The 22,338-nt window shown below is 41.6% G+C and overlaps 2 protein-coding genes across 2 annotated transcripts; both read left to right on the forward strand.

The window, feature by feature from the left end:
- The first annotated feature begins 8,250 nt into the window (after positions 1–8,250).
- LOC112254078 (zinc finger protein 501-like) lies at positions 8,251–13,921 on the forward strand. The gene is made up of 2 exons (XM_024426312.2): positions 8,251–9,190; positions 12,357–13,921. The coding sequence occupies exons 1-2, from the start codon at positions 8,767–8,769 to the stop codon at positions 13,490–13,492; spliced, it is 1,560 nt and encodes a 519-aa protein (XP_024282080.1). The 5' UTR covers positions 8,251–8,766; the 3' UTR covers positions 13,493–13,921.
- A 2,230-nt stretch (positions 13,922–16,151) lies between these two features.
- Positions 16,152–21,750, forward strand: LOC112254097 (gastrula zinc finger protein XlCGF17.1-like). Its single transcript, XM_042325010.1, has 2 exons — positions 16,152–16,239; positions 19,713–21,750. The coding sequence occupies exons 1-2, from the start codon at positions 16,152–16,154 to the stop codon at positions 20,669–20,671; spliced, it is 1,047 nt and encodes a 348-aa protein (XP_042180944.1). The 3' UTR covers positions 20,672–21,750.
- The last annotated feature ends 588 nt before the right edge of the window (positions 21,751–22,338 follow it).

Below are 22,338 nucleotides of genomic sequence, written 5' to 3' on the forward strand. Positions count from 1 at the left end.
GTAGAAGACTGAATTTATACTAAGATGGACCAAGATATGGGTTGCTTTTACACATTTGTTCAGCAAGAGTCTGTCGATTGGTCAGTCATTGGATTGATTTGCAATATGTTCTAATCAAATCAAGCTTTGTACAGCACATTTCAGACATGAATGCAACACAATGGCTTCACAGGAAAAAAAACAATGACAATAAAACAAATATTTACCACAACAAACAGAGGATAAAAAATAGAAGATTAACAACTGAAAGACTAATGAACATTCTAAGGAAATGCCATTGATTAAAACATGAACAATATGATACAACATCCAACCCAAAATAGAAGCTTGTTTTACCACATTGTTGTTACGTTCCCCAGCAGGAAAACCAGAAACGTCCCTTAAACGGAAGAGGGAACTAACAAAGAGTCACTGACAACAACTAAACAGGTGGTGTTTTAGGAGGGTTTCTGAAAGACACTCTTGGGGTGTCCATTGAAAGTTGACTAGTAACAACTGGGACATAAAAGACATCCACCATGACACCCACGAAATCTGCCAAAGAAAAGGAAAACAAAAGAAAAACCCACAACAAACTTAAAGACAGGAAGCAAACCAGAAAGGTGGTTAAAATAATTTATTACAATCAATACCATTCATACTATTACAAAATCATAATTCTCATTCATTCTTAATTAATTCTATTTACAAAAACATCAAACAAAAACAAACCTCAGGGGAGCATCGTCCCTCCCCGTCATACCTAACCAATACCTAACCGTTTCCCTATCTCCCCTTCCCTAATCTATCCCCTTACCAAACTCACTCTAACACACGCAGCCCTAAACCCCTTTCCACCTCTCCCGTGCCGCATGCTTTCCCCACTTCCTCTCCTCCCTCTTCATCTTCCCCCTCAAATCACCTTCCACCCTTCTCACTATCCCTTCCACCCCCAATCTCTCCCTGTCTTGACTATATTCTGCCTGGCTTCCCACAGTCCCTTTTAAAGAGACTCATGAGAAGCCAGAGCAGAAACCTGTCCCTATCCGTTCCCTTTGCTCTCCCTACGCCTCTCTCTAGCCTAGCCCATGTCAAAACAAAATCACTCCTAACCACACCTAGCATCACCCGTGCCCTAGCCCAGACTAGTCCGGCAAAAGCACAGTCCCAGAAGGCATGGCGCACAGTCTCCCCCTGCCACAAGAGGATCTTGGACAGGTGGGGATTGCACCAAACTATACCGGTACAAGATGGCACGTACCGGCAAGCACTTATGGAGGCCCAACCAATTCAGGTCCTTGAGCCTGTTGTCCAGGCCCCGCGCCTGCACTCCCTCCCAGACCACTGACGAGATGCCCGCTACAGGCGCAGGACTCCCTGCCTGCCTGACCTCCTCGTACAGGTGCCTGTGGTCTAAACCTACTCGGGCAACTTCAACCTCGGGGTGCGCATGCAGCCACTTGGCCGCATGGCCAAAGTGCCACGGCAGCTGTTCCGCCCGAGGACCCGCGTTAGACCACACCATTACGCTTCTCGCCTTATACGAGAAGAACACCCGCAGGAGGTAACCGGACGGGTGTATAACCGGACGAGCTAGCTCCGTCAACAAGAAATAAACAAAAATGGCGTCCAGCTTGAGGGGGAAATGTGGTACCCCCCTACCTCCCTCCCCGATGGGACAGATCATGCGTGCCCTGGCGACCCACTCGCACCTGCCACTCCACATAAACTGAAACACAAGCCTCACTAGAGGCCTCCTCAGACAAGCCGGCAATGGGTAGATGTATGCCAAATACAAAAGAGACGGCAACACATCCACCTTTAGGACCAGGACTTTGCCCATAAAAGACAAATACCTAGCCTTCCACATTGCTAGCTTCCTCTGTACCACTGCGATACGCATGTTCCAGTTTAGCGTCGCTGAGCCGGAGGTCTCAAAATGAACCCCGAGAATCCTCAGGGCCCCTTCACAGAGAGATAACCCCCAGGCACATACGTTCTACCGCGCCATCTTCCGAAAAACTTGACGGAAGACTTTGCATGGTTCAGAACTGCTCCCGACGCTCGGGTGAAATCCCCAAAGATGGCAAGGGACCTTGTCAGGCACGAGTCCTTGCACAACAGCAAGGAAGTGTTGTCGGCGTACTGTGTCATCTTAACGCGCAGCCCACCGCTTCCAGGGATCAACAAGCCTTCCACCCCTGTGTCTGCCCTAATGGCAGCCCCCAGAGGCTCCATGTACAGAACGAAGAGGAGAGCCGAGAGTGGGAATCCCTGCCTGACCCCAGACGAGAGGTCAAAAACGTCACCTAAGTGACTATTTACACTAACTCGACACCCCGCTCCGACATATAAAGTACGGATCCATCCTATAAACTTCTCCCCAAATCCTAATCTACCTAACACCCTGAATAGAAAAGATCTATTCACGCGATCAAAAACTTTCGCCTGATCTAGCGCTGCTACCATTAAAGGCAGCCCTCTATCTTCAACCCAAGCGATGGAATCCCTGATCAACTGTAGGTTCCATCTTATAGAGCGGCCCTCTACCCGCACGTCTGATCCTCGTGGACGACGTAGGGAAGGGCTGTGCGCAACCGGTCTGCTAAAACCTTTGCAAGAATCTTGTAATCTACGCACAGCATGGTCAATGGCCGCCAGTTGCCAAGGTCAGTTGCTTCCCCCTTCTTATAAAGAAGTGACAGCACACCAACAGCCATTGATCCCCCCGGGACCACCGTCTCAAGGATGGCCTTCAAGACTTCGAGAACCACTGGTCCAAGTATACCCCAAAACTTGAGGTAAAACTCAGCCGGCAGCCCATCCATCCCAGGCACCTTCCCTTTTCCCATCCTCCTAAGAGCGCTCTCAACCTCTTCTAGTGAGATCTGGGCTTCCATCACGTCTCTAATGTCCTCTGGCAACCGCCGGGACAAGTGTTCTGAAAACACGTTTCCCTGCTCTACATCTATTTCCCTTTCCTTAAATAAACCTTGGAAATGATCAGTTGTCACCCTGACCATTTCCTCTGGTTTACTTACTATACTACCATTTTCTTCCCTAACTCCCTGCATTACCTTCCTACTCTGTCTGGCCCTAACCGACTTAAAGAACATAGCGGACCAAGTCTCATTATGTTCTAGAAAGCCACTATGCGCACGCTCCAGGAAAGCTCGAGCCTTCTGCTCCTGCAGCTCCCTGAGCTGCGCCTTTAGGGCTGCGAATCTCTCCCAGTCAATCGACCCGCCGAGGTTGCCTGCCTCGTACTCGAGTTCAATTAACCTTTGGATACGATCCACCTCCCTCCTTTCCTCCCTTTTTTCCTTCTACAATATCCTATTATAAAAGCCCTTATCCTCCCCTTGACTAAATCCCACCACTCTAACACCCCCTCGCACATGGACCGGAGGCCGTCAAGCCTCCGAAAGAAACAAAAAATGCTTCAACGAAAGCCTGCTCCTCCAGTATATCCCGATCTAACTTCCAGTACCCCCTACCGAAGAGGCAGACTGGCGACCCCACCTGCAGGAACACCCCGTCGTGATCCGTGAAGAAAACAGGCAACAGCCGCCCAGACAACTGACCCAAAGACCTGGATACAAAAATGTAGTCGAGCCTCCGCGCAACCCCCTGGAGTTGCGCCATGTAGGACCGACCATTGCCGGAGTAGTGTGCAGGCCACCATCAACCAGACCATGGCAAGCCATTAGCCCAGAGATGGCACCTGCACTGCTATCACCGCCTACCCCTAAATCTATATTAAAGTCTCCTCCTATCACCAAGTGCCTGTTTGTAACACACAGGGGCGCCAGACAGTCCACCATCTCCCTCCTGTCTGCCGCCACCTGTGGCCCATACACCCCAATTAACCTATATCTAGCTTCTCTAAACTTAACATCTATCCCCAAAACTCTACCCTGCATTATTACAAAAGTGTTCTCTATTTTAACCTCTCTATGCCCACACAAAATCCCTACTCCTGTTGAGTGCACCCCTCCTATGCCCCAAAAAGATTCCCCCTTATCCCACTCCCTCTTAAATCTACACACATCCCCACCATCCCTCAGGTGAACCTCCTGTAAAAAACAGAAATCAAACCCCACACCCTCTAAATAACAAAAAACCGCCCTCCTTTTAACATTATCCCTTAACCCCCTAACATTTAGACTAAAAAAAGAAACAGAACTATTCAAGTCAGTTAAGAACAAATCCTTATTTTCAATGACAGCCTAGGAACAACTTGCAACCTTCCGGTTACTAGGCCAACGCTCTAACCACTAGGCTACCCTGCCACCCATGGATGCACCAAAAATGCTGTTCATTTGACAAGTAGCAATAAATCACTGACATTGATTAGGGGGGAAATCAGTTCTACATGCTGTTGAAATTAACACAACAACAAAAAAACACCTCACTGGTTAGAAGACAACCTGCAGAAGACAGTTAGCTACATTTTGGAGTGATGCATTTAAATGTAGGTGTCGCTAAACAAAGGAACGCAACACACATTTGTCATCACTCTTCGATATCATTTCCCCTGAGGCTAATATCCATATCATGTTGAAATCAATAGAACAGGGGACAAACGTTTAGGGTTCTACATTGTGACATTCTGACTGACTCTGACTGCAGCTTAAACAACAGTGACAAGGCTAGTTAGCTAGCTACCATTATCTGAGAAGACACTATAGTGGCCTGGAAATACGATGACATGGTAATTAGACAACTTTGACATCATTATCATGCCATTGTGATGTCATTAAAATACTCTGACTACAATGTTAAAACATTCTACATTGTGACATTATTTCATTGATATCATGAAACAACTGCATGTATGTATTTCCTTATGTTTGATCAGAGATCTTTTACGAGAATATCTCTTCCCACATTGATCACAGCTATAAGGTTTCTCTCCTGTGTGTGTTCTCTGGTGTGATATCAGGCAGCTTGACTGAGCAAAACTCTTCCCACATTGAGTACAGCCATGATGTTTTTCTCCTGTGTATATGCTCTGGTGTATAGTCAAATAGCAAGATGTAACAAAACTCTTCCCAAATTGAGTACAGCTATAAGGTTTTTCTCCTGTGTGTGTTCTATGGTGCACTTTCAGGCCACTTGATGGAGTAAAACTCTTCCCACATTGATCAAAGCTATGAGATTTCTCTCCAGTGTGAATTATCTGGTGTGCTTGTAATGTATATGATTTTGAAAAGATCTTCCCACAATCAGAGCAGCGGTGAGTTCTCTTCCCTGTGGGTCTCTGCTGGTGTTTCTTGAGGTGTTCTAATGTGGAGAGACTCTTCTCTGCATTGTCAGCATCATGAGGTTGTTGAGGCTCCCCAGCAGATGCATGATAGTCCCGTCTCTCCTGTGTGAATGGAAAAAGTCAGACAGACGGTTAAAGGCCCACAACAGTGGAAATCTACTGAAAAAGGTGATGCCAACAGTGTAGCCATGGTGTTGTACAACAATTGAAGTCTTTAATGAATGTTAATATTATTTGACAATTGTCTTAAGACAGTCAAGTGAGCAACAATAGTCATAATTGTCTTGTTTTCACATTAGTAGTAACATCGATGATTGTCGCTAGAAATAAGTTATTAAAGTTGTTGAAATCCTAAGCAGTGTGCATGACAACTTATGGTCTCCAATGTAGGCCCCTTTCTATGTTTAATAAAATTGACACATCGAGGGCAATGCGCACGCAATTTGGTTGCACAAACTCCTCCCTGCTAATGCAGAAACCGCTAGTTATGTATGTAGTGTAACTGCCTGGAGCAAAAATGTTGAAGGAAGATTTGTTTTTCGAGGTATTTCGAATATTACCATATTATTGCATTATCAGATTATAACTGTATAACTCGTTTGAATCTCCTGATTCATATAATGTTGTTATTGTCGCAAATCAACTGCTTCATACTTAAAAAAAACACTTCAACCAGTAAAGTTTTATTTGGCTAGTTTTTCCATCAGCCTTGGTCCATAACTTCACCTATCAATAGCAAAGACCTACTGTAGGACCCAAAACATCACCTAACAACAACATAGACCTACTGTAGGACCCATAACTTCCCCTAACAACAACATAGAGGATATTCTGGAGTAGAAATTGTCAATAGACAGCACAGATTTCCTTTATTTGAAGATGCAGTTTTTTTCTTTTGGAAGATGTTCTGAATATCCATATTTGCTGCAGACTGACTGAGTGGAGGGGGATCGGTCCACTGCGTTGTGAAGTCTCAACCAACCACATCAGGCACCGCGTCAGTCCGGTGGCTTCTTGCCTACTGTGAAACCACGCCCAATTCCTGAAGAAATGCATTATGGGCCCTAAAGTACAGAAATAATGTCCTCTGCGTGTATACGTCATATTTTGCCGAATTTAGTACGACTTCCGGGAACTTTTGGCATACTAACTTCATAATACTATGACCAATAAGCATACTATATTCTCAATTCACGTCACAAATAGTACGGTGAACACAGCTAATGACTTGTCAACAGCTGTAACAATTTAATCCCCACAGGAAATCTTCACTGTGTCACGCCCTGACCTTAGTTATCTTTGTATTCTTTATTATTTTGGTTAGGTCAGGGGGTGGTTTGTTTAGTTTTTGTATTGTCTAGGGGTGTTTATATGTCTATGGTTGCCTATATTGGTTCTCAATCAGAGGCAGCTGTTTATCGTTGTCTCTGATTGGGGACCATATTTAGGTAGCCATATTCCATGGGTATTGTGTGGGTTGTTAGTCTATGTTTAGATGCTTGTCTGCACTAGCCATATTAGTGTCAAGGTTAGTTTTGGTCAGTGGTCATTCATTAAATAAGTACGTACGCTTACCACGCTGCACCTTGGTCTCCTCATTATGATGACCGCGACACACTGGCAGTTATTGAAAGACCCATTTCCAATCTAGCGATTGATTCTTGAAAAATATAACTTCTAAATGTTTCAACTGTATTACCCCACCAGAAACCAAAACATAAGTTTGTATAACACCACTGTTTGTAAAAAAGCACTGTATAGCCTCGAAATCTGGTTAAAACTATAATTTTGACCTTATGGATGGCCAGTCCTTGTATTTATAGTGTAGTCGATTCAGGGTGTATCCCTGAGCTGAACAAACCTGGGTCCAGCAACTGTCAAGTCAACACCTTATAACTGTTGCTCCAAAATGTCTGAACTTCTCGACGAGGTTAATCAAGTTTTGGGTTACGGTTGCTACAATAGCTTTCTCTATTAATGTGAGAGTGGTCACATTTCTTCATCCCTCAGCTGTTAACCAAACCAAGTCTCTGGGCAGCCATTTTGTTGCTGTTTAAAACCTGGTTTAAAAAAAGCCACACAACAATCAACCAATCTAGAGTTCAAACAATAACAAAGTTGTAATTACATCACTGTTGAGATAATATGATGATGGATGGGGCTGGAGAAATGCAACTGGTCTCAAATTCATAGACAGACCTATGGATACAAGGACTGACCATCCATGATATCAACATGATCGTTTTAACCATGTTGAGGCTATACAGTGTTGGCTTACATTGTTTCTAAACATTGGAGTAAAAAAAAGCTTATTTAGGGTTCTGATGGGGTACAACAGTTTAACTAAGCTCATGAGGCATGTGTTATATTCTTCAAGAATCAATGTCTATAAATAAATAATTTAAAGTCTAAATATGGATGTAGCTATTGCATATTTCGCCTTTAACACCACACATCAGTTCAGCAACTGCAGAGTTTGTGAATCTGTATTTAAGACATTACTTACTAGTGTTAATCAGGGCCCAGTCACCCTCTACCTGTTTTTGTATTGTGACATCCTCCTCTTTCACGACAACGTTCAGCCACAGACCCTCTTTCTCCATTCAGCAGACCTCCTCTTCTTTAGCAGGAGGTGAGTAGCTTAGTGACCTCATGGTCGGAGATGTTAGCTAGGCTATTGCTAACTTATCCAGCCCGCTAGATGACTAATAACAACACCGTAAATATGAAATTAAATCGGTTAACTAACTAGATGACAGAAGTGGGCTTAAACCAAAGTGGCTAATATACACAAAAGAGCTATATTGGTTCGGCGATTTTGTCTAGCAAGCTACCGAGGTAGCTGACTAACTGTTGCTACTGTTGAAAGAAGCGTTCCGTCCACTAGATTATAAATCACACTAGCAGCATAACCTTAATTTCCCACACCAGACCTAGTCTGTTCATTATATACATCTACATGATGCATTGTTACACCATGTTGGAGCAGTATAGACCTACAGTAGCTGGCTACTTATTGAGATTTAGTATGACTTAATGAAACTGCCTTAAATGTGCTGTAGTAAACATTTTTTTTATTCGCACTAATCAATCAACACGTTCTTCTCTTTGTATGTCTCAATATAATGCTATTATTTCATTACATCCATGTAAAATAATCTTTGTCTGAAAATAAAATATGATCCTCAACTGCGTTTCCCCTCCAGTCAGCAGACGGCGATGTGCGTCTTTCAGGCGATGCTGCCAGCGTGACGTTTAATCTAGTGGACGGTTCTTCAGAAACAGCTCGTCAACCACCCCGGTAGCTTGCTAGCCAACATAGCCGATAGATTCAAGCTATTTATACGCTTTCGGTCTAAATTTGCTGCTGTGTTTTAGACACACTTCTGTCGTATCTACTTGTTTACCTATTTAATTTAATATTACGTTATTTTGTATTAGTCAGATATAGCAGCTGGCTGGTTAAGTTAGTACTAGACTAGTCGCTAATGATAGATAGCTAGCTAACATCTCCGAACATGAGCTCCCTAAACTACTCCCCTCCTGTTAAAGAAGAGGTCTGCTGGACGGAGAAAGAAGCTCTGGGGCTGAACATTGTCGTGAAAGAGGAGACGGGAGAGGAGGATGTCACAGTAAACCAAGAAGTTGGGGTTGAGGCTGTTACAGTGAAAGAAGAGAGAGACGTTTCAGTGAAAGAAAAGAAAGACTCGTTCAGAGTGAACGAGGAGGAGGATGTCACAGTAAAAGAAGAGGAAGGGAAAGAGGATGTCGTGAAGATGGAAGGGGAGATTACTGTCACATTGGAAGATGACGATGAGGAGGATGTTACAGTAAAAGAAGAGGATGTTACAGTAAAAGAGGATGTCGTTTTTGGAGTGAAGAAGGAAGGGGAGATTACTGTCACATTGAAAGATGAGGTGGAGATAGATCTGATTAACACCAGTAAGTACCGTCTTCAATGTGTTTTTAACTTTGGATATTCGGAGTTGGCTCGTCAATACCTCTTCAACGGAGGGCCCTAGGATGACTGATATGTATAGAATCAGACGACGTAGAGAGAAAGCTACCCCTTGTTTTCTCCATTCCGTTTCCAAGAAGTGACTTAACATATATATTTGAGAAGGGTCTATCTGCTGAGTGCAGACTGGGGGGCATGGCATGTAGTGATTTTCATGTAGTGATGTTTTACTACACACCGTGCCCCCCAATAGTGCCATGTGAGAGTTGGGTTGGCTACACCAAAGACTATGGATATACTGACAAGATGACTCTCCGCCCTAACAAGGGGAGTCGTTGTCCACAAAGTGGCACTACGGGTTGTCTAGATCCCGCCTATTCTTTCTTTGGATTGGTGGATACATCTTATTATTGTAATCTATTGTTTATATTCTATGAGGGTTGTTGACATCAACCGCCTGTATTCAATGGAGAGAGATGCTAAGCTTGAATATGCATAGCGATCTGGAGACAACTCGTATAGTGTTTTTTATTAAAGTTGTCGGTATGTCACGTGTCCACATAACTTCATCATTACTTCTGTTAGATCAAGTAAACCTCACATAGCAAATAAGCCATTCATTTTTTTGTTGACCAAATTCAACACTTTCCACATTGGGTTGATAATCGTTTCCATTTGGATACAACCTAATGTAGCCTACTGGCATGACCTAGAGAGATACAACCTACTGTAACCTACTGGCATGACCTAGAGAGTTACAACCTACTGGCATGACCTAGAGAGATACAACCTACTGTACCCTACTGGCATGACCTAGAGAGTTACAACCTACTGGCATGACCTAGAGAGATACAACCTACTGTAATCTACTGGCATGACCTAGAGAGATACAACCTACTGTAGTCTACTGGCATGACCTAGAGAGATACAACCTACTGTAGCCTACTGGCATGACCTAGAGAGATACAACCTACTGTAGCCTACTGGCATGTCCTAGATAGATACAACCTACTGTAACCTACTGGCATGACCTAGAGAGATACAACTTACTGTAACCTACTGGCATGACCTAGAGAGATACAACCTACTGTAGCCTACTGGCTTGACCTAGAGAGATAAAACCACTTGGATACATCCTACTGTAGCCTACTGGCTTGACCTAGAGAGTTACAACCTACTGTAACCCACTGGCCTGACCTAGAGAGTTACAACCTACTGTAGCCTACTGGCATGACCTAGAGAGATAAAACCACTTGGATACAACCTACTGTAACCTTCTGGCATGACCTAGAGAGTTACAACCTACTGTAGCCTACTGGCATGACCTAGAGAAATACAACCTACTGTAGCCTACTGGCATGACCCAGAGAGAGAACACTACTTGGATACAACCTACTGTAGCCTACTGGCATGACCTAGAGAGATAAAAACCACTTGGATACAACCTACTGTAGCCTACTGGCATGACCTAGAGAGATAAAACCACTTGGATACAACCTACTGGCTTGACCTAGAGAGATAAAGTTTTACAATTCCTGGATTTTAAATTAATATTTTCCAGTAATAATGATTATTTGTATCTTCCTATCCACATTTGGGATCCCTCTCGACCCCAATAACAGACAACTACTGTGGGACTCCCAATCACAGCTGGATGTGATACTGCCAATCACAGCTGGATGTGATACTGCCTGTAGTGACGCCTCTTACACTGAGATGCAGTGGCTTCGACCACTGCGTCCATGTGTGTGTTAACTATGTGACTGTACTAGAATGCTTAAAAGGGGGGGGTTATTCTAAGCTATTTGGAATTGTTTTAAGAAGGTTTAAACAACATGAAGGGCTTCCCCAGTACAGTACTGTTTTAAGAATGTTATACCAAGGAAAATTTTGCTATTTGATTTTGAACTGTAAGACCCATGGAAGTATCAACAAAAAATATTTGGCCATACTGCTATAACCCATACTAATGCATTGCATAACATTCACAACATGGAACAACAGTTCCCCAAAACATCTAAAGGGAGTTTGTTCTTAAGTGTTTGTCCTGTATCTGAGAGATGTAAAAAATATAGATATAATTTTTTATGTCTTTAACCCCATTTTTTTTGTCACTTAAGTTTTTCCACATTTTGTTACATTACATCCTTTTTCTACAATGGATTAAATAAATAAAAATCCTCATCAATCTACACACAATGCTCCGTAATGACAAAGAGAAAATAGGTTTGGAGAAAAAAAATCACATTTATTAAAAATAAAAAACAGAAATACCATATTTACATAAGTATTCAGACCCTTTGCTATGAGACTTGAAATTGACCTCAGGTGCATACTGTTTCCATTGGTCATTGTTGAGATGTTTCTACAATTTGATTGGAGTGCACCTGTGGTAAATTCAATTGATTGGACATGATTTGGAAAGGCTCACACCTGTCTGACTACCACAGCACTTTGAAGCAGTACGCCATCCCATCTGGTTTGCGCTTAGTGGGACTATCATTTGTTTTTCAACAGGACAATGACCCAACACACCTCTAGGCTGTGTAAGGGCTATTTGACCAAAAAGGAGAGTGATGGAGGGCTGCATCAGATGACCTGGCCTTCACAATCACCCGACCTCAACCCAATTGAGATGGTTTGGGATAAGTTGGACCACAGAGTGAAGGAAAAGGAGCCAAAAAGTGCTCAGCATATGTGGGAACTCCTTCAAAACTGTTGGAAAAGCATACCAGGTGAAGCTGGTTGAGAGATTGCCAAGAGTATGTAAAGCTGTCATCAAGGCAAAGGGTGGCTACTTTATGTTTTTAAATAAGAATAACCCTTGAATGATAAGTTGTGTCAACCTGTAACTGGTACTGTATATCTCACAAATGTTTTTGCATTCAGTTCCAAAAGGTCACTTTCTTACCACTTCTTCCATAGATAAAATTGTAAGGAAAGCTTTTTTTAATCAAAAGGGATGCTGTCAATAATGTATTGAATTCAAATGGATTTACCCAGCCTACAAAGCACTACAGCCACTCTGTGATGACCAGTTCTCCTCTTTTATTGAGGGATCAAGTCTAGATTAAACCTCATAGGAAGACAGTTTTATCATGTGCAGGTTTCATTCAGGTCTCTGTTTAATGAGATGTTTGTCTTTGGCAGGAGAGAAATCAGACTCTGACAGCGGGGAGAGTCCTTCAGGGGAACCAGACCCAGAGACGCCCAAACCAGCAAGACAACACCACTGCTCCCACTGTGTTAAGAGTTTTTGCTGGTCAGGGAACCTAAAACTGCATGAAAGAACACACACAGGAGAAAAGCCTTTCCAATGTTCCCAGTGTGGAAAGAGTTTTACCATGTTAGCTAACCTGAAAAGGCATGAGAGAATACACACAGGAGAAAAGCCTTATCACTGTTCCCACTGTGGAATGAGTTTTACTCAGACAGGGCACCTAAAAGCTCATGAGAGGATACACACAGGAGAAAAGCCTTTCCAATGTTCCCAGTGTGGAAAAAGTTTTACTAAGAAAGGGCAATTAAAAGAGCATGAGAGAATACACAAAGGAGAAAAGCCATTCCAATGTTCCCATTGTGGAAAGAGTTTTACTCTAATAGGAAACCTAAAAAAGCATGCGAGACTACACACCGGAGAAATGCCTTTCCAATGTTCCCAGTGTGAAAAGAGTTTTGCCGTGTTAGCTAACCTGAAAAGGCACGAGAGAATACACACAGGAGAAAAGCCTTACCACTGTTCCCACTGTGAAAAGAGGTTTATTCAGTTAGGGGACCTAAAAGCTCATGAGAGGATACACACAGGAGAAAAGCCTTATCACTGTTCCCACTGTGAAAAGAGTTTTATTCATTTAGGGTACCTAAAAGCTCATGAGAAGACACACACAGGAGAAAAGCCGTTCCAATGTTCCCATTGTGAAAAGACTTTTACCATTTTAGCTAACCTGAAAAGGCATGAGAGAATACACACTGGAGAAAAGCCTTATCACTGTTCCCACTGTGGAATGAGTTTTACTCAGACAGGGCACCTAAAAGCTCATGAGAGGATACACACAGGAGAAAAGCCATTCCATTGTTCCCAGTGTAGAAAGAGTTTTACTAAGAAAGGGCCGTTAAAAGAGCACGAGAGAATACACACAGGAGAAAAGCCTTTCCAATGCCCCCAGTGTGGAAAGAGTTTTCCCTGGTTAAGGAGCCTGAAGGAGCATAAGAAGACACACACCAAAAAAGCCCTACCACTGCTCTCTCTCTGTGTGGAAGGACATTTTCCCAGTCACAGAACCTGAAATCACATGAGACAATAAAGGTGCTGTGTTCTGACTTTTTTTTTTTGACTGAGAATTTGTGTTTTTGTTTATGCCACATGAAATCATATTGTTTACGATTATACCTGTCTATATAAGGTCCTACAGTTGACAATGCACGTCAGAGCAAACGCCAAGCAATGAGGTCAAAGAAATTGTCCGTAGAGCTCCAAGACAGGATTGTGTTGAGGCACAGATATGGGGAAGGGTACCAAAACATATCTGTAGCATTGGATGTCCCCAAGAACACAGTGGTCACCATCATTCTTTGATTGAAGAAGTTTGGTACCACCAAGACTCGCACGGCCAAACTGAGCAATTGGGGGAGAAGGGCCTTAGTCAGGGAGGTGACCAAGAACCCGATGGTCACTCTGATAGAGCTACAGAGTTCCTCTGTGGGGATGGGAGAACCTTCCAGAAGGACAACCATCTCTGTAGCACTCCACCAATCAAGCCTTTATGGTAGGGTGGCCAGACGGAAGCCACTCCTCAGTAAAAGGTACATTACAGCCCGATTGGAGTTTGCAAAAAGACACCGAAAGACTCTCAGACCATGAGAAACAAGATTCCCTGGTCTGATGAAACCAATATTGAACTCTTTGGCCTGAATGCATCATATCTGATATAAACCTGGCACAGCATCAGGCTGTGAGGATGTTTTTCAACGGCAGGAACTGGGATGCTAGTCAGGATCGAGGGAAAGATGGACGGAGCAAAGTGCAGAGAGCTCTATGGTGAAAACCTGCTCCAGAGCACTCAGGACCTCAGACTGGGACGAAGGTTCACCTTCCAGCAGGACAACGACCCTAACCACACATCCAAGACAGCGCAGGAGTGGCTTTGGGACAAGTCGCTGAATAACCTTGAGTGGCCCAGCCAGAGCCTGGACTTGAACCCAATCTAACATCTCTGGTGAGACCTGAAAATAGCTCCCCCATCCAATCTGACAGTTTGAGAGAAGAATGGTAGAAACTCCCCAAATATAGGATGCCAAGTTTGTAGTGTCATACCCATGAAGACTGGAGGCTGTAATCGCCGTCTAAGGTGTTTCAACAAAATACGCAGTAAAAGGTCTGAATACTTATGTAGATTTTTCAGTTTATTATTTTAATAAATTAGAAGGAAAATAGTGTTTTTGCTTTGTCATTTTTGGGTATTGTGTGTCGATTGAGTATCTAAAAATATATATTTTTAGAATAAGGCGTAACAAAATGTGGAAAAAGTGAAGGGGTCTGAATACTTTCTGAATGCACTGTATTGTTACACCATGTAGGCGCAGTATAGACCTAGTCTGTTCATTATATACATCTACATGATGTATTGTTACACCATGTAGAACAGTATAGACCTTGTCTGTTCATTATATACATCTAAATGATGTATTGTTACACCATGTAGGAGCAGTATAGACCTAGTCTGTTCAATATATACATCTACATGATGTATTGTTACACCATGTAACAGCAGTATGGAGGTTAAAATTGATGGACAAATTGTTGACACCCTTGATAAAGATGAGCAACAATGACTCTATAAAATAAAGAATTAAAATACTGAGCTATAGTGTATGTAAAAAATAAAGGAAATTATATTATTTTATAGCAATACCATTCTTCCAAACAGAATCTCTCCAGGTCCTTGATTTATTTTGTCTGCGCTTATGGACTGCCCTGTTCAATTCAAACCACAGGTTTTCAATGGAGTTCAAGTCCGAAGACTGAGATGGCCATAGAAAGTGTTGATTTTGTGCCCGATTAACCATTTCTTCGTGGATGTTGATGTGTCTTGCTAGAATATCAACTTATGGCCAAGTATCAGCCTCCTAGCAGAGAGGTAACCAGGTTGTGGGCTAAAATATCCTGGTAGTGGATGAAGTTGATTTATTTTATACATACATTTTTGCTCATCTTTATCAAGGGTATCAATAAGTAGGAGCTTATTTTGATATCTAGTTATTTGACTGAATCATAAATACAGATGTGGAGTTGATGTAGAGTCTGTTTTAAATTCTCATAAAAAATCTGAACTAATCAAACACTTGTTGCTCTTTGTACGTGTTGAAATAATATTATTATTTAATGGAGAGGGAAAAAAAACGTTTCCCTAAACTGCTTTATAATATTATAATTTAATGAAAAAGACAAAAAGTTTTCCCTCCTCAACTGCGTTTACTCCCCCCAGACAGCAGATAGCGATATGTGTATTTCAGGCGATGTTTCTAGTGTGACGTATAATCTAGTGGACGGAACGCTTCTTCAACAACTGCAGCCACCTCGGTAGCTCGCTAGCCAACAAAGTCGGAACATTCAAGTTCTTTAGACAATTTCGTGGTTTATTTGCCACTGTGATTTAAACATACTTATGTGTAAACAACTAGCTACCCCATTTCATTTAATATTTACGTTGTAAGTCAGCTAGCTGGCTGGTTAAGTTAGCACTAGTCTAGTCGCTAATGCTAACAAGCGGTTATTCCCGACCATGAGTTCACTAAACTATTCCTCCTGATAAAGAAGAGGTCTGCTGGACGGAGAAAGAAGCTCTTGTGAAAGAGGAGAAGGAAGAGAAGGATGTTACAATACAAAAACAAGTAGAGGGTGAGGCTGTTACCGTGAAAGAAGAAGAGGAAGACGCGTTTTTTGGAATGAAGGATGAAGAGGGGGAGATTACTGTCACACTAGAGGAGGACGAAGAAGAGAAGACTGGAGAACTGATCAACACCAGAAAATACAGTGAGTACTATCTTATAAAACAGGGACATTGATCTACATACAGTGAGTACTGTCTTATAAATCAAGGACACAAACTCTAGGACTCAAACTTGTTGAACTAATGTGTGATTTTTAAAAGGGCATTCTACACCTGAATATGTTTTTGTACTGTCGAAATTGTTCATGATGTCCTCCAGTGATTTAAAAAAAAAACTTCCTGTTGAAAAGAGAGATATAAATACATTAAAGATATATAAATACAAAATAGTTTTTTATTTTTAGACCACTGCAAACTTGAAGGAGTGAGTGATGTCATATTAAGGCGGTCAAGGAGTTGGCTTGATGGGAAGTTGTGATGTCATCCAATAGGCGACTGATCTTCATGTGAGTATTCATTATTCTTTTTAAAATTCTTCCTGTTCTGTCAAGTTGGTTGTTGATCAGAGCTAGAAAGCTATGGCTTCAAGTCTTGCCATAGACTTTCAAGAGGATTTAAGTCCAAACTAACTAGGCCACTCAGGAACATTCAATCTTCTAAGCTCCTCATCTTGGTAAGCTCCTCCAGTGTAGATTTGGCCTTGTGGTTTAGGTTATTGTCCTGTTAGAACAGTTTTTTGTGTTCAGATATCGGAAATGCACTCTACCTACGTAACATTTAGTGTTTCCTTATATTACGCTGGGAAACAGTTTTCATGGGCACAGAAATCCTAAATCATTTCAGAGTATGCAAAATCCAATGGTTTTAACTGAGAGTCACCTTAAAGTAGACTGTGTCTGTAGAATGTGTATAAGATGTATGGATTGAAGGTAGAAGCAGACGTTTATTAGTTTACTTCAATTGGGGGATCGGCAGTAGGATTTGCGGGGAATAATGATAAAGGTATATTCTTTAAAAAAGTATGTATGTCTATATAGGTATGTGTATGTATATAGGTGTATATATATGCATGTGAGTATGGATATATATATTTACCCAAAAAATATGGGGGATTGGAAATGATGCAGACAATTGCATTGGAAGCAACATTCTTTCCGCAATATTAAGCTGATCCACCCTCTAAAAAAGAGTCCCCTTAACTTTATTGACAACACCCAAATGGATACTGTCATTAGCGCGGTTCTTCAATAATTACACATAATTCTTAATACTGTAGCTGTTTAGTTACAGTCACATGTTCAACTATCATCGGCTGAACCAGGAAATCATTTTCAAATGACAGTCACATGACAAACATCACGACATGCAACAACAATCAAAGTGCTTCTTCATTCATTACTCTGGTAAAGACAGTTATGCTGTGCTCCACGTTGGATCCAACATCCCTAACAAATTGATGTTTATAATGTTATTGTCTGCTTGATTTACTGTAGGGTCTCGTTAGTCTGTTTGCACACATAGATACTTAGCTCATAATGTGTAGAGAACTGTTCCTTGATGTATAGGCTATTGTACAACACAGAGCTATTTTCTTATTCAGGACATTTAGAATGACAACACATTACAGAGTAGCCTAGTGGGATTATTCACAAAATTATCTGGTGATCAGGTTATGAAATGTCATGAAAAATACATTTTAGTTTCCATGTTTCATCTGAAATATTAAATGATTTATGGTCCTAGGTCTATGTTATTTTTAAGGTGAAGTTATGGGTCTATGGCAAGTATTACCAAACTGGGGTGTACGCAATGCCGTCAGGGATACGCCAAATAAAAATGTGATACACATTTAAAAAAAATAAAAAATAAAACATTTTCTTCACATTTTCAAACAGTCCATTTTTATTTTCCAACACCTGAGAGGCCTCATTTCACTGCCGCAAATAAAATTAAACCATCTAGTGTTCAGTGCTATAACAACACAATGTCAAATACAGGTAGCCTAGTCAAATAATTAACATCCAATCACATTAACTGTTACTCTCTCGCGGGAATTCCACTAACGGTCCATAATGTAGCCAAACGTAGCTGCTGCTCGTGTTGGTATCTGTACTGATGGCGCAAAAGCCATGACAGGGGAACATAGTGGAGTGGTAACGCACGTACAAGATGTTTCTCCCGACGCCACTTGGGTACACTGCAGCATCCACCGAGATGCTCTTGCTGCCAAGGGAATGCCTGACAGCTTGAAAGACATTTTGGACACAACAGTGAAAATGGTTAACTTTGTTAAAGCAGGGCCCCTGAACTCGCTTGTATTTTATGCACTGTGCAATGATATGGGCAGTGACCATGTTACGCTTTTACAACATACAGAAGTGCGCTGGTTATCAAGGGGCAAAGTATTGACACGTTTTTTTGAATTGAGAGACGAGCTTAAAGTTTTCTTTACTGAGCATAATTTTCACTTGTCTGACCACTTGCATGATGACGAGTTTCTCACACAACTGGCCTATCTGGGTGATGTTTTTTCTCACCTGAATGATCTGAACCTAGGATTACAGGGACTCTCCGCAACAATATTCAATGTGCAGGACAAAATTGAGGCTATGATTAAAGAAGTAGGAGCTCTTCTGTCTCCGTTAACAAGGATAATACACAGGTCTTTCCATTATTGTATGATTTTTTTTGTGTGCAAATTAACTCAAGCTTACGGACAATGTCAAATGTGATGTAGCGAAACACCTGAGTGAGTTGGCTGTGCAATTTTGCAGGTACTTTCCCGAAACGGATGACACAAACAACTGGATTCATTATCCCTTTCATGCCCTGCCTCCAGTCCACTTACCACAATCTGAACAAGAAAACCTCATCGAAATAGCAACAAGCAGTTCTGTGAACATTTTATTTATTCAGAAGCCACTGCCAAATTTCTGGATAGGTCTGGGTTCAGAGTATCCTGCCTTGGCAAATTGCGCTGTTAAGACACTGATACCCTTTGCTACCACGTACCTATGTGAGAGTGGATTCCCTCACTAGCATGACAACTAAATACAGGCACAGATCACAGTTGTGACAAACGTATGTTTAATAAATGTATTGTATAGTGTGTGTGTGTGTGTGTGTGTGTGTGTGTGGCAGGCTTACAATGATGGCAAAAAAACAACATTTGAGATTGCGCTGACCCTGGTGCAAGAGGGGGTACGAAGCTGCAGGTTGAATGTTTGAAAGGGTAAGGGACTATAAAAAGTTTGGGAACCACTGTTCTATAGTATTGGTATAACTAGTGGTTTCCTCATTAGCATGGCGGAGTTTCTGCAACCAAGTTGTGTGTGCATTGCCCTCATGCTGCAATTTTAGCAAACACAGAAAAAGGCCTATATTGGAGACCAATAGTTGTCAGGCACACTGCTTAGGATTGCAACAACTTTAATAACTTATTTCTAGTTACTACTAATGTGAAAACAAGACAATATGGCTTGTTCCTAACTTGACTGTCTTAATTGTCAAATAATTTGACAGACATCAATTGTACAACTTCATGGATATGCTCTGGGCATCACTTTTTACCTCATAAAAAGTGGATTTCTGCTGTCTGACTTTGTCATTCACACAGGAGAGAGACGGGACAATCGTGGATCCTCAGGGGAGCCTCAACAACATCATGATGCTGATGAGGCAGAGAAAAGTCTCTCCAGATCAGAACTCCTCAAGAAACACCAGCGAGTACACACAGAAGAGAAATCTTTCTGCTGCTCTGACTGTGGGAAAATATTAAACTCTTCAGTAGACCTTAAGATACATCAAATAATTCACACTGGAGAGAAACTTTCTAGGTGTGATCAATGTGGGAAGAGTTTTACGACATCTAGCTATCTAACTATACACCAGAGAACACACACAGGAGAAAAATTGTATAGCTGTAGTCAGTGTGGGAAGAGTTTTACTCATTCAACCAGCCTGATATCACACCAGAGAACACACACAGGAGAGAAACCTTATAGCTGTGGTCAATGTGGGAAGAGTTTTGGTACATCTGGCTGTCTGGCAACACATCAGAGAACACACACAGGAGAGAAACCTTATAGCTGTACTCAATGTGGGAAGAGTTTCACTCATTCAACCAGCCTGATATCACACCAGAGAACACACACAGGAGAGAAATCTTATAGCTGTGGTCAATGTGGGAAGAGTTTCACTCAGTCAACCAGTCTGACATCACACCAGAGAACACACACAGGAGAGAAATCTTGTAGCTGTGATGAATGTGGGAAGAGTTTTACTCAGCTAAGCAGCCTGATATCACACACAGGAGAGAAATCGTATAGCTGTAATCAATGTGGGAAGAGTTTTGCTTCATCTGGCATTTTGACTGTACACCAGAGAATACACACAGGCGAGAAACCTTATAGCTGTGATCAATGTGGGAGGAGTTTTACTCAGCTAAGCAGCCTGGTATCTCACCAGAGAACACACACAGGAGAGAAACCTCACAGCTGTAATCAATGTGGGAAGAGATACTCTGATAAAAGATCTCTGACTAAACATCAGAAAATACATGTAGTTGTTTCATGATATCAATGAAATAATGTAGAATGTTTCTAATATTGTGGAAGTATTTTAGTCACGTCACAATAAAGAATGGTTTAACATTGTAGGAGCAGTATTTTAAGGAATGTCAGAATGTAGAACCCTAAACGTTTGCTCTAAATTGAAAGAGTACTATTTATGAGATTTAACAAGAATAGAGTTGTGTTACACTTACGACTTTGGTGACCCACTTGAATCAAAATGCAACACTTCAAAATGTTTAGGTTTACAATATATCCCAAGCTGTTTCTACATATTGGTTATTGTGTTTTGACATTGCACTATTCCCATGAGCAAAATGTAATTGAAAAGACGTTGAAAATAACACTATGCCTGATGACCAATATATGTTCGGTTGAAAGTCAAAGTTGAGAAGATGTATTTTCTGGTCGTTTTTTCAATGACTTGAAAACAACTTGATTTCAAGGTACTTGCAGCCTATACACATACGCAGTATAATAAATTGGTCTATAATCAGTTTTATTAACAATCTTACATCACTCCAGCATTTCTTTACAACATCCAAGCACTAATTGTCTTTATTCCACTACTGAAGTGGCATGAATCAAATCACCTACTCATATTTCAAACATTCAGCCTGACAAAATATACATTTTTTATCATTCCATGCCTCACCCTTAAGTTAATTATTGCCAATACATATTAACAAAGGGGTGTACATTTGCTTTTGATATTTCATAGTTACAATTCATGTAACATTTAGTCATTATTTATGCAACCAACTGACAATTTATGGGTACAATTATATTGAAATTGTGATCCTGCTTTTAGATTATCAGGATTCATTCTCAGATGTGCCAACCCAAATGTTCTGTAGCATGACATTGGGGACTGGGCCCCGATCCAACAACATGCCTGTCGAGATATTGCAGGAGTTTGCTCTTGAAATCAGACATGACTAATACAATTTGATTTGTGTTTTGTTTGTGCTCCTTCCAAGGGGACGAGAGTGAGTTTCAGGAAGACAAGAGTTCTAGAAGCTAGTGAGTTTTAGGATTCTATAGAAAGAAAAAGAACAAAAATTAAATGGTTGTATATTATCATTTGGAAGTATGTGTTTTTTCTTGTTTTTAATTGTTGACAGCAAGTTGTTTTCTGTTGGTGGTGAGCAAACTTGGCCAACAAAAATATAGGCTATATTTGTTGTCTTAAGGGGGATGGTGTTACAGGTTTTGGTTTTTCCATGTATTTTTGGAGGTTGGACTTTAGCACGTATAGCTCGTTAGCACATAGGACACACTGATTGGTGTCACCTCGTTAGTCAGTATGTGTTACACCTGTGCTGGCTTGTCCTTCTCGTTAGTGGGAAGGTGTTTCACCTGAGCTGGTCCAGGTTCTATTTAAGAGTGTCTGGCCCAGTGCTCCAGTTGTCTTGATAGATGTGGAGAGTCAACACCTTTAGTCGATCCACCTTTTTGGTTATTTTGCTTCCTGTTTATAAGTTTGAGGTGGTGGGACGGGTGCGCCATCGTCCGTGAGGAGATGGCGCAAAGTACATCTGGACCGTCGGTTCCGGGAATTGGACTGGCCAACACGGTGCGCTTTTCTTGGCGGGGAAAAGAGATGGAGCCTTGGGGGAGAGAAACCTTCGGGAGGAACATCCTAATGGGGCACCTAAAATTGAAGGTTAA

Source organism: Oncorhynchus tshawytscha, linkage group LG07 (genome assembly GCF_018296145.1).
Source record: "Oncorhynchus tshawytscha isolate Ot180627B linkage group LG07, Otsh_v2.0, whole genome shotgun sequence".
Classification (NCBI taxonomy): domain Eukaryota; kingdom Metazoa; phylum Chordata; class Actinopteri; order Salmoniformes; family Salmonidae; genus Oncorhynchus; species Oncorhynchus tshawytscha.

What these genes read in the sequence shown, in the direction of transcription:
- LOC112254097 (XM_042325010.1), top strand. Translation starts at nt 16,152, where the DNA reads ATGAAGGATGAAGAGGGGGAGATTACTGTCACACTAGAGGAGGACGAA. An exon ending in GATCAACACCAGAAAATACA is followed by an intron (nt 16,240 to 19,712) that starts GTGAGTACTATC and finishes TCATTCACACAG; the next exon opens with GAGAGAGACGGGACAATCGT.
- LOC112254078 (XM_024426312.2), top strand. Translation starts at nt 8,767, where the DNA reads ATGAGCTCCCTAAACTACTCCCCTCCTGTTAAAGAAGAGGTCTGCTGG. An exon ending in GATAGATCTGATTAACACCA is followed by an intron (nt 9,191 to 12,356) that starts GTAAGTACCGTC and finishes TGTCTTTGGCAG; the next exon opens with GAGAGAAATCAGACTCTGAC.